This window comes from Aplysia californica, unplaced genomic scaffold (assembly GCF_000002075.1).
Source record: "Aplysia californica isolate F4 #8 unplaced genomic scaffold, AplCal3.0 scaffold00231, whole genome shotgun sequence".
Taxonomy (NCBI): Eukaryota; Metazoa; Mollusca; class Gastropoda; order Aplysiida; family Aplysiidae; genus Aplysia; species Aplysia californica.
The window spans coordinates 623,741-635,302 of NW_004797501.1; the positions used below are offsets into that span (position 1 = coordinate 623,741).

General features: G+C 39.5%; 1 protein-coding gene across 1 annotated transcript in view; it reads right to left on the reverse strand.

Annotated features, from left to right (window-relative positions):
* Nucleotides 1-10,102, reverse strand: part of LOC101857411 (mannan endo-1,4-beta-mannosidase) — a 14,577-nt gene extending 4,475 nt beyond the window's left edge. Inside the window, exons 1-6 of the mRNA XM_005099960.3 lie at nucleotides 10,015-10,102; nucleotides 8,449-8,488; nucleotides 7,512-7,700; nucleotides 4,339-4,462; nucleotides 1,491-1,571; nucleotides 89-218 (exon numbers count right to left, since the gene is read on the reverse strand). Of these exons, the coding sequence (XP_005100017.1) occupies nucleotides 89-218; nucleotides 1,491-1,571; nucleotides 4,339-4,462; nucleotides 7,512-7,700; nucleotides 8,449-8,488; nucleotides 10,015-10,020 (570 nt within the window). The 5' untranslated portion in view covers nucleotides 10,021-10,102. The remainder of the gene's footprint in view (nucleotides 1-88; nucleotides 219-1,490; nucleotides 1,572-4,338; nucleotides 4,463-7,511; nucleotides 7,701-8,448; nucleotides 8,489-10,014) is intronic.
* Nucleotides 10,103-11,562: the final 1,460 nt, after the last annotated feature.

Below are 11,562 nucleotides of genomic sequence, written 5' to 3' on the forward strand. Positions count from 1 at the left end.
GTGTGTGTGTGTGTGTTTGTGTGTGACTACCTCGGTCTGTCTCGCAAAAATAAAAACGAATAAACGAATCAGGAAAAAAAAAAATTACCACGCCCGGAATCATCAGTCCTTCAGGTTCATTGATAATCTCCCATGCGCCCAGTGCCTTGTGACCTTTCACCTTTGCTACCATTGGCTTGAGTGCCTTATCTATGTAGCTCTGCAACTTTTGTTGGTTACTGAAAAACAAGTTCAGTTAATATTAATCAAGAAAAAATAGGACTATTACACTCTTTAACAAAGATTTAGCCACTTGGCAACCAATAAAAGGCTTATTTACATTATCTGGTACGTTGATTTCATGTCTGGAAACTGGAATTTGTTAAATATCATAATATTAACAATTCCAGTTTTTGTTATATCATTGTTATATCATTGTTATGATATTATAGACTACTGTTTATTATATAGAAAGCTTAAATTATGAAACGTTATGAAGCCGATAGATTAGTCAAACTTGCATTCAGACATTGATGTAAGGAAAATGAATACAACGAATAACATTAAAACCTGACGCGCTCACTGAAATCTAACTTCAGATCTAAATTCTGCGTTCCACAATTATTGTAAATCTCATTATGGGTGGCAAAAACGTTTTGAAAAGTATTAAAAAGAGTAATAATCCCTCTTCATCTATCCACTTATCAACTCTTCTTGTTGTTTAGCCGTCTTTCTCTCAGCCTGTACATTCGTATTTGACCAGCATCAGCTGTAGTGCAGCGGTTATAGGCTCAACGTCGCATGAAGGAGACCCGAGTTCGATTACCGACTAGGGAGAATTTTAATCTAGTACCTTATATAGCTTAGTCTTTCTGCTGAGGTGTTATATCCCTCTCAGCATGGGTTGGACTAGACAAGAAGGGTTGAGGGTCACCTCCTAAATGATCTAAATTGTGACGATGGGTGCATAAAACGCCAACATTTCAATGGATTACGTATATATATGTAAGAGGGTATGCGTGCTGGTGTCAATGTATTATACAACAGCTCAACTATCTACTAAATCTATCGGTTTAACCGTCGACACACACAAACACACACACACACACACACACACATACACACATACACACACACACGCATACACACACACACACACACACACACACGCACACACACGCACGCACACACACACACACACACACACACACACACACACACACACAAACACACACACACATGCATGTACAGTGCACACAAATTCAGACTACGACACATACATGCATGTATATATTTTTGGGTTTTCTATTTATTTATTTACTTATCTATTTATTTATTTATTTATTTATTTATTTATTTATTTATTTATTTATTTATTTATTTGTAATTAGACCCGCTCACTCTCTTTTACACAGATGCAATCTGTTGTTAGAATGTTTACTATTCCCGGTTTTTAATCTATTCCGTATATTAATTTGATGTAAGTGTAATGCTGTATCAGCGTAACTCACGTAACAAGCCCTTCCAGCCTGTGGGCGTTATCCTGGTTGACGGCTCCGTTCCACAAGCAGGGGATTATGAGCACGTCGTACCTGTGACGGAAGTGTCAACATTGAAGAAATGTCCTTTCCATTAATCAGAATAACTGCATTTTTTTCAGCACATAGCCATGCTCTACAGCAAACTCTACTATGCGTTTTACAGCTATTATTACCACGACAGACCCCACAAAGCCCAGAAACACTTTTGGCTTCTCAGGAATCGTACAGTACAAAAAGCCGCTTAAGCTTTCAAACACACAAAGTGACAAGACATTTGGCGGTCTAAATCGGGTATTAAGTTTTGCTTGTGTGAAATGAGGAAATGTAAATTCTGTGTAAAGTACCCTCCACAAGGACAGAATGTCCGGCTCCTGAAGGGGTTCGAAATTACGACCACTCGTTTGCTAACCCGTGAGTCTAATCAATAAAACACCGATGTCCCTATTGACATGTTGGTTAATTTTTTTTTTCATTACGTATTGTATTTTAGGCGTGTGAAGTTTGATATGAATTCATTTTGTCAGAATATAGAAAGGAAAGACATGAAAAATAACAACAGATTTGATTGCATGAGACACAATAGAATACCAGAGTCGTACATGATTTTTTAGAGTATCCGAGCAGAGACACAACTGCCTATCTCTGGTCCAACTCTGACAACTGAAAAAAAAGTTCATTTAGCACTAACAGCTATTGGCTGATATTGGCTATGAAACAGTTATCAATCCTTCAAAAGCACAGGTACTTTTGTGTTTCCCCGACAACAGGACTGTTCAAGACATAACTCCACCAATCACTTGCAACTATGAGATTATCGACAGACAGTCAGAGCTGAAGTATCTGGGAATCCGGTCGTTGTCCTTCAACGAACAAGTGCATCATGTCGTTGCAAAGGCCAAACGAGATGTGGGCGCAATCAAGACCAAGGCGGCCGCTCTAGTTCCGCAAAGAGTGCTCTTCCTGGTGTTGCTGCTGGTCGTCCTGTTTGTCATTTATTACGGATTTGGCTGTCTCACGCTGTCCGACACACAGATTGCACAGCTGGATCGAGTGCAGAATGGGACAATGAGAGCAGTAGTGGGCTGCACCAAGGACACTCCAATATTGTGGATGCGCTACTTGCTATGTTTAAGTGGCATCAGAGTACGCCATAGGCTAGCTCAAGCAAAGATGTATCTCAATGTAATAGGTAAGAAAGATCATCCACTACACAAAGCACTTCATGACCACAAGAGACACTGAATCAAAAGAGGAAAATATTGGATGGCGGAAGTAGAGGATTATCTGAGAAAAATCTGTTTACCTGAGAGTCTACCACATGGCGAAGAATGGGAACAGGTGTCGGGAGAATACAGGGACCTCACCAAGGTCAAAATAAGCATTGGTAGAGGCCGAAAAAATATTGCATCAACAACTCAAAAGCAGGGGATCCTGTAAAGTATACAGATGGCTCAGTGAAAAGAGATAGCCAGTGAAGTGAATGGGGATTTGTTGTATTCGTCAACAATAAAATCATCCACAGTGCATCTGGAGCCTTCAACAGGGTTACATCAAGTATGCGAATGGACATTGAAGCCATCACGAAAGCACTTGAATGGATGACCCAAGATCGCCCAACCACAATCCATGCTGTTCTCTTCTCTGAATCCACGTATACCCTCAGAAAGATCGAAAACGGTTTCCTGACAACAGAATGGATTCAACTGATTGAAGCAACGCCTATACGATCTCTCACATGGATTTTCTGCCCTGGCCATGCAGGCGTTAATGGAAATAAAAAAATCAGACAGACTGGCTGGTGAGACCACCTCAGTTGACAGCTCGGTTCAACCAGACAGGGTCGAGATCCTGATCTCTCTCGCCAGCTGATTGGGGAGGAAAAAAGATAAGGAGGCAAAGGCCAGTACTGTTGTGGAGAGGATGATGCTTTTGGCAATGCAAAAAGGAAGCAGAAAATCTGGCATCCTTGCAGGAAAGAACAGAAGAACGTTCAACCTGATATGCACTAGCACAGTCAGTGGAAAGACCCTTGGCGACATTTTGGAGAGAGCTACAGAGCATCAAAGGATATGTCCGGAATGCAGAAATGGGGCTTCCAGAAACAATGATCAACGAACAATGGTTGAAATATGAAGACAAAGTGTACGCGTAACTCGTATTGCTAGATTTATCTTTAGACTACAGAATAACCCAGGTTCTCAAAACACCACCTGACACAATTATACTCATATCTAAAATATGAACACACCTGTGCACATCAGACACCATTTATGTATTGTTCGTTCATTTTTTTTCTTCGTTCATTTATTAACTTATGAATGGGTAAATTCTGTAGTTAGCGCGCTCATATGACCTTAAGCAATTGCGAGCGCTGTAATACTCTTACTAAACTAACTTTGTTGTGCAGTTATATAATATGCACTTAATCATACGAATATAGAAAATTGAAAGAACTTTGGGTCCAGGGTCAACACTGTGTCTGAAACAGATTTAGCTTCTTAATCAATAGAGAGAGTCACAAAAATAAATTTTAATGGTCTTAGTAACCTAGAAGCCATTTTGAGAACATGAAAAAAGAAAACAGATGAACGTAAGCATGATGCACAATCGAGTTGGGCAATTTGTAAAGGCTATTTCTCTGATTTACAGCCATCCAATTAATGTTGTTCAAATGCTATGCTGTGTAGTTTCCCCTGACATGTGTCAAACTACTTGTAAGAACTCTATTCTTAGCAAAATTTGACTTAAACCTTTATTTCTGACCCCTTCAGTTAGGTTCAGAACAAAATAGAACCAGTTCTAGTGTTGAATGACCTACTTCAGCGCGGTGTCCAGCAGATCTTTGATGTCGTTGAGTAAAGTTCCATCATTGTCAGGGGCAGTGACAAAACCGCTGCTTGAAAACTTGGGGCTTGACTCGGCTTGGATGTGCACCCACAGTCCTGTATAAAAATTGACGGCAGTGGGGGTTAGAAGTTGATACTACTACTGTTACTGCTACTACTACTACTACCACTACCACTACTACTACTACTACTACTACTACTACTACTACGAAGAAGAAGAAGAAGAAGAAGAAGAAGAAGAAGAAGAAGAAGAAGAAGAAGAGAAAAAAGAAGAAGAAGAAGAGGTAAAAGAAGAAGAGGAAGAGGAAGAGGAAGAGGAAGAAGAAGAAGAAAAAGAAGAATTGAAGAATGGTTACTATTACTATGAATATTTTCCCTTTGCCCAATCTTATCGAAATGACGTCATCTGGATAGTATAATGGAGAAATACACCGGATAAAAGGCAAAATGATCGAATCACCAGTTTTATCTCAAATTATAAGTATTAGGGAGCATATTATTCTAGTTTATTTTTTATTTTCAAACTTAAAAAATCGGTCGATAAGATGATTGTTATTTTAATGAATACTGTTTTAATGTAGGAGTGATCAGTGCTTGCGCTATTGTCTATTATAAATATTTGGTTGTCGAAAATCAGCATTTTTTAATTCTGCACACGCGATAGATCCCATTTGCTTGATCGACCTCCTTTAAAATTTTGTCATTTCTTCTGTATTGTTTTTTGCCATCTTTTGTCTTTAAAAAAAATGTTTAAGTGATTAATAGTATTTTTCATCACTTTTGGTATCACAAAGTTTTAAGAAAAATATATCTGACTTTTGGAGACTGGTAATTTTTTTAAAAATTAGCATATTTTATTGAAAAATCTAAAACTGATTTTAAAAATGCGTTGATACTTCCTTCGTTTATTGTTGTTTTGATATCCTTCTGTTTGTATTCAAAATTTTACGCACAATGATAATTGTTTTATTCGTGAATTTTCAACATTTTCTTCTTTTTTTGGGGGGGGGGGGGGTCTTTTAATGCGTTTTTACCTCTCTCATTTTTATCATATGCAAAAGATTTTTGTCTCAATTTAAAGCTTAGTATATCAGCTTTCATTATTTTAAAAAGTAATGTTGAAAATATCTTTTAAAATGAGCTTTGGGAGAATTTTTCCGTGTTACCAATACGTATCAGATGTATGTTCCCCTTTGATATGTCATAGCACGTCCAGCACAAAAATTTCGTCGTTTTTTAAAAATAAATAACTTTGATTCCATTTACGTTGACCTTTCAGATTTTAAATCTATGGCAATCCTGGCTTGTCTTTTCAAGATTTTTTTTTACTTCGTAGATTGGTGTCAAAGGGCACTTTTCCTCCGCACGGATGGCTTCTTTCTTTGTGTACATTTGATGTCGATAATAGATTTACTGTACAGTTCTGGAATATATTTCTATAAGAATCGTTCTATTTGATGGTGTTAGTTTTGAACAAACAAAACTGACGAATCTTAAAAGGAATAACAGACAGAAAGAAAGAGGGGACGCAACGGAGATGAAGAAAGAAGAAAAAAACCAAAACATATTACCATTGCGTTAATTATGTTCATTCTCAAGTGTTGGCTAACGTATTTACCCCATTACCTGCAATATGTCCACAAAGACACAGAGACACTCTGGCAAAGAGAGGGTGGATGTGTTTTTGTAAGTTTAACCTGTTTCAACCCTTGGACGTTTAACATAATCGGGGTTTATGGTGTAGCGGTTCAGTGCTTCGCTGTTGCACGCAGTGGACCCACGTTCAATTGTTGAGAGGTGATTTTTTATTTTTTTTATCGAAAATCTCGGTCTTTCTGCTGGGGTGTTGTATCCCTCTCGTCTCGCGTTGCCACTGATAGCCAGAGTTTGTAGAGGCGGCGGGTTTCGAGTAAGCATAGGCGAAGTCGAGTCAAGGTTCGGAATTCGACGAATTCGTGGGGTCGGAGTCGGAGCTCGAACATTGGGCAGGAGGCCGAGTCCGAACACGAATTCCTGAACTAGGGCAGCCAAGGGGGAAATGGAACACAAGGAGCGAAAACATGTCTAATTGTTTAAAACTTCAATCCCGATCTCTGCGACCTCTTCCCCGCTCCTCCCCCACCCACCCACCCCCCCCCCTCCATCCCCTCCCTGCCCTCTTTATCTGCATGGGGTTCGTGGCGTCGGGATTCTCTACAGCGTGTTCGACTCGACTTCTGGAGTGAGAACGACTTGACACGAATCCGACCTAATTGATCTTGCCTTTCCTCAAAATTTGATTGGCTGCTACCTTGACCTGAATTCGGATTCGGAGTCGAATTCGACGAACTCGAACCCCAAAATGTTCGGAGTCGAAAGTTCAGAAGTTCTCGGAGTCGGCCCACCCTTAGTTTCGAGAAATCGTACGCCCGGACTGAGTCGCGTGAGGCCACGCGAATAAAGTGACACACTCTTTTATGTAGGCTTAGCATACATGGTCAACGCGTGTGTGTAGGCGCTGCTAATTTGCGGCCTGGCGGGTAAAGTTACCAGAACCAACTTTTAGTTCTTGACGCGCGTCTCGCGCCGGGGTGTGCAGTCGGTCACCAAATTTGCTCCTGTGTGATCACTGTTGCAACTTGGCTGGTCCTAATTCGTGTCACGCTCCAGGTAGAAGATTCTGCCTTCTTCAAAATGCAGTCAAATGTACTTAGATTCATTCATGTTTCGGAATGAAATCTCTCTGGGTAAACCATCAATTGGTGGAAAAGGTGGTGGTATTCACCGTCAATGGGTCTTCTTTCGTTTATCTCCTTCTTCCTATACCCGGCAGAAGAAACCTCGTGAAACTGCTGTCTGCCAACAAAAAGTTTTCTTCAAATGAGGCAGGATTTGGCTCATTTTATTGAAACTAGCCTTAGCCATTGCAGTTCTCCTTTTTATTTCTGTGGAAGATTTTGTTGTTCCCGCTTTGCTATGTACACCAAACTCGGCAAGCGATTGGGCGCGAATTTTCCAGCGCGATTAACCCTTGCGCGACAACCCGCCACCCGCCACCACTATAGAGGAACCTAGAGGCAGGGTCGGAATCCCGCCTACTAAGTGTTCTAACACGTATCGATGGAGATGTAAATGCACCTAAAATAATAATTTTATAGTCACTCACGCATAGTGTTTCCACCAGCCTGATGAAGCAGTCTGATCTGCTCTTCTATCTTTGGCTTGACCTTTGACCATTGGTGGTTGCCGAAATCCCGGGCGTAGTTAATCCAGGGTAGGTTCCCACCGGACAGGAAAACCTGCTGGTTGTTGAGTCGGAATGTTTTGCCAGACACTGTCAACCTCTGGCTGCTCTCTACATAAAAATAGGTATTGTGGGTAACAAATAAAGTAAGATTTTAAAGAAAATGAATATATATACATATATATATGTGTGTGTGTGTGTGTGTGTGTGTGTGTGTGTGTGTGTGTGTGTGTGTGTGTGTGTGTTTATGTGTGTGTATGTGTGTGTGTGTCTGTTTATCTGCTTGGCTATATCCCTTAGTGCTTCGATAAATCAATACAAATTGATCAGATATATACACTTTTTAAAACAGTAAGACAGTCTCCCCAACACATAGGCTACATGCGTATATACGTACACACGTACACACGTACACACGTACACACGTACACACGTACACACGTACACACGTACACACGTACACACGTACACACGTACACACGTACACACACACACGTACACACATACACACATACACACATACATACATACACACATACATACATACATACATACATACATACATACATACATACATACATACATACATACATACATACATACATACATACATATATACATATATACATACATACATACATACATACATACATACATACATACATACATACATACATACATACATACATACATACATACATACATAGATACATACATGCATGCATACATACATACATACATACATACATACATACATACATACATACATACATACATACATACATACATACATACATACATACATACATACATACATACATACATACATACATACATACATACATACATACATACATACCGTGTACCATCAAGGCAACCAGAAGAAGCACACAAGCAATCTGAAAGAAACAAAACAACACGAATTGCCTAAGAAATACAGGGTATTTTCCCCCTCGCAAGCCCTCTGTCTGGAATTTTAACCGTCCCATCTACGAAATAGGGGCATTAATACATGTTCAACACATAGATTTGGATCATACTAACCTAGACCGTGCAATCTGACGTAATTCCAGTTCACTATGGAGAACATCATTTAATTCAATTTGCTGCCAAATGTAAGGCAAGGTGGAAATGAGCCGCTTGAACTTGAAGAGCTGTTTTCCCCTTTATTTGGACGCTCATAGTGCGAATCCATCGCAAAAAAAGTTTTATAAAGAGCAGAGAGCTTCGGCCATGAGGGTATAATGTTGTTTAGGATATCATACTTCGGATCCATGTTTCAACGATGTATTATTTTGTCATTTGTCGTTTTCAAATCATACGCATCCTATTTATTTGTTTTGAACACGAGGCAGAACATACACCACTGATCTCAATACAAAAATAGTGTAGGATGGGGGGGGGGGGGGTATATAGCTGCATTTACAAAATCCTCTCTCAGTTGCAACCTATGTTTCAGTAAACATACATGATGATGATGATGATGATGATGATGATGACTAACGCCTATGAGATACTGTGTAGATAGGGGGGGGGGGGGGTGTATAGCTGTATTTAGAAAATCCTCTCTCAGTTGCAACCTATTTTTCATTAAACACACGATGATGACTAACTCCTATAAGAAACTGTGTAGATCATCCTAAAGACGAAACACTTGACCCGCTGTCACGACATTGGTTTTAGACCAAATAATAGTCCTGGCAGGTCAAGAAATAGCATGAGGACCCCATCCATTGCAGATTTTTTTCTCATTTCAAACAAAGTTCCTATCTTGCAATACCTCAGAGGTTCGCTTCTCTGGAGCGCACATTTATACAATAAAACACTCGTACTGTGTGATGCAATTATTAACTTTATTTCTGTCATTGCCTCGTCTCGTAACGACAATTATAATACTGTATAAAACAGTGTTCTATTCAAACCAGGGTCTCACTCAGTGGAGTCCACAATCATACCAGATCGACTAACAGCTGTTGCAAAATTGATTGTGGATGTTTTAATTCAAAGAACGAAAATATTTAAATTATTGGGGGGGGGGGGTCGACACCGCATTTCAGGATCAAAACGGGCTAAGAGGGATACAACGTACTAGTAAAAAGACCGCGACAGTCGATAAAAAATATCTCCACGCAGGAGTTGAACTCGGGTGTCCTGTGTGTGACGGCAAACCGCCTAACCACTATAAACACTAGTTCAGGGAACGGCATGTCTCTACCAATACTGAAGACTGGAAAACATATGGTTGAAAAGTAATCGTTAAAGTATATCAGAAAAGGAAACAAACAGGGAAAAAAGGAAATGAAATTATTTTTTTAGAAATACGAAAATACTGCAAATTTAGGGGAAAGCATTTGAGCTAAAACGCACATCTTTGACCAAAAGTATAAAAAAATACCGGGGAAAAGTAAACTGGACAGAACTTTACCTTCATTTTGCTCCAAGAAGAAGTTTCGAAACCAGGAGAAGACAGACAACTGCAGGGAAAAGGAGCCGACCAGTCCGATCTTGGTCTTGTCCTGTGAACGCCTTACAAGGAAGGCTGATATTTATATGATCAGTACATCTCTCAGCAGAACGGCATCTGCTAGTTCCCAAAGTGCACGTGTCAAAAAAATGTACGTGTTTGATACTTGTGCCCAAGGTTTTTGACAGAAAGTCGGTCAAGAACTGCTAAAGTGCTGTCGTCTCAAATTCCTCAGATTCCCCCCCCCCCCCCAAAAAAAATTAACAATGGTTGTGGTTTGCTTTCAGTACATAAAAATTCTAAATAAAATGTAAGAACGGAATATGCCCATTATTTTCCTACAGACCTATATTATGACCCAGACGAAATATAGCAGGTCTTTCCTATGACGATGATTATCCTGCATAATGTCAAGGACTTTTTAAAAAATCTCTAGAGGTTACTGTAGAAAGGAATAGGCACAAAACTGCACTTAGAAAAGGATAAAAATCTATTTTGTGACCTAACTATTTGCATCTACTTTTGGACACGAAATATTTGCTATTTGTACTTTAGCAACTGTTTTTCCTTGCCAGCCTATTAGTTTGAAGAACCAGCTTGTGAAAAAAATTCAAAACATGAAATAAGAGATTATTTGGAACCCGATTTTAAATGAGAGAAGAATTCAGACTATTTTTCTACAATACTAACAACAAGAAATTCAAGGGCTCATACGGCTGAGAATAACAAAAGGTCATTCTCTACAAAGGCCTTTCTAAGGCCTGATAACAAAACGTATCTTTAAGAAGGCTTTTCTGTATCCATTTAATCACGGAATTCGAAGCATTTTACCTGCATCATCATCATCATCATCATCATCATCATCATCATCATCATCATCATCATCATCATCATCATCTTCATCATCATCATCATCATCATCACCATCATCATCATTGTATAAAGAAGGTATTAAAACAGTTAAGACCTTGTTGTATTTCCAAAAATATATATTTTTCACAGTTCAACGTTTCGCCAATAAGGCTTCATCGGGAACATAGTATTTGAGAAAAAAATAAATGAGTGATGAAGCCACAGCAACAAAGTGTTCACTATAAGTTACGTATTGGTGTGATTTGGACAATATAGGAAATATCTTCATCATCATCATCATATACACAGGCTATAAAAACTTAAGTGCGTACATAAATGTCTGAATATTTAAAGGAGCGGAGAGTACAAATCGCCGGAGAGAAGGGAACACTAAAGCCAGAAGGGGTAGAGAGAGAGGGGGGGGGGTGGAAAGGTGCATGGAAGTAAGAAATATAATAACAGAAGGGTGCGGTGAACACAAATCGGAAAGGCCAGAGAAAAAAAACCACTAGGGCCAGAGGTGGCAGAGAGAGAGGCAAAGGAAAAGAGGGAGAGAGAGAGAAAGAAAGAGAGAGAGAGAGAGAGAGAGAGGGAGAGAGAGAGAGCGAGAGAGAGAGAGAGAGGGAGGGGGAACATATGCATGGAGGTAAGGGATAT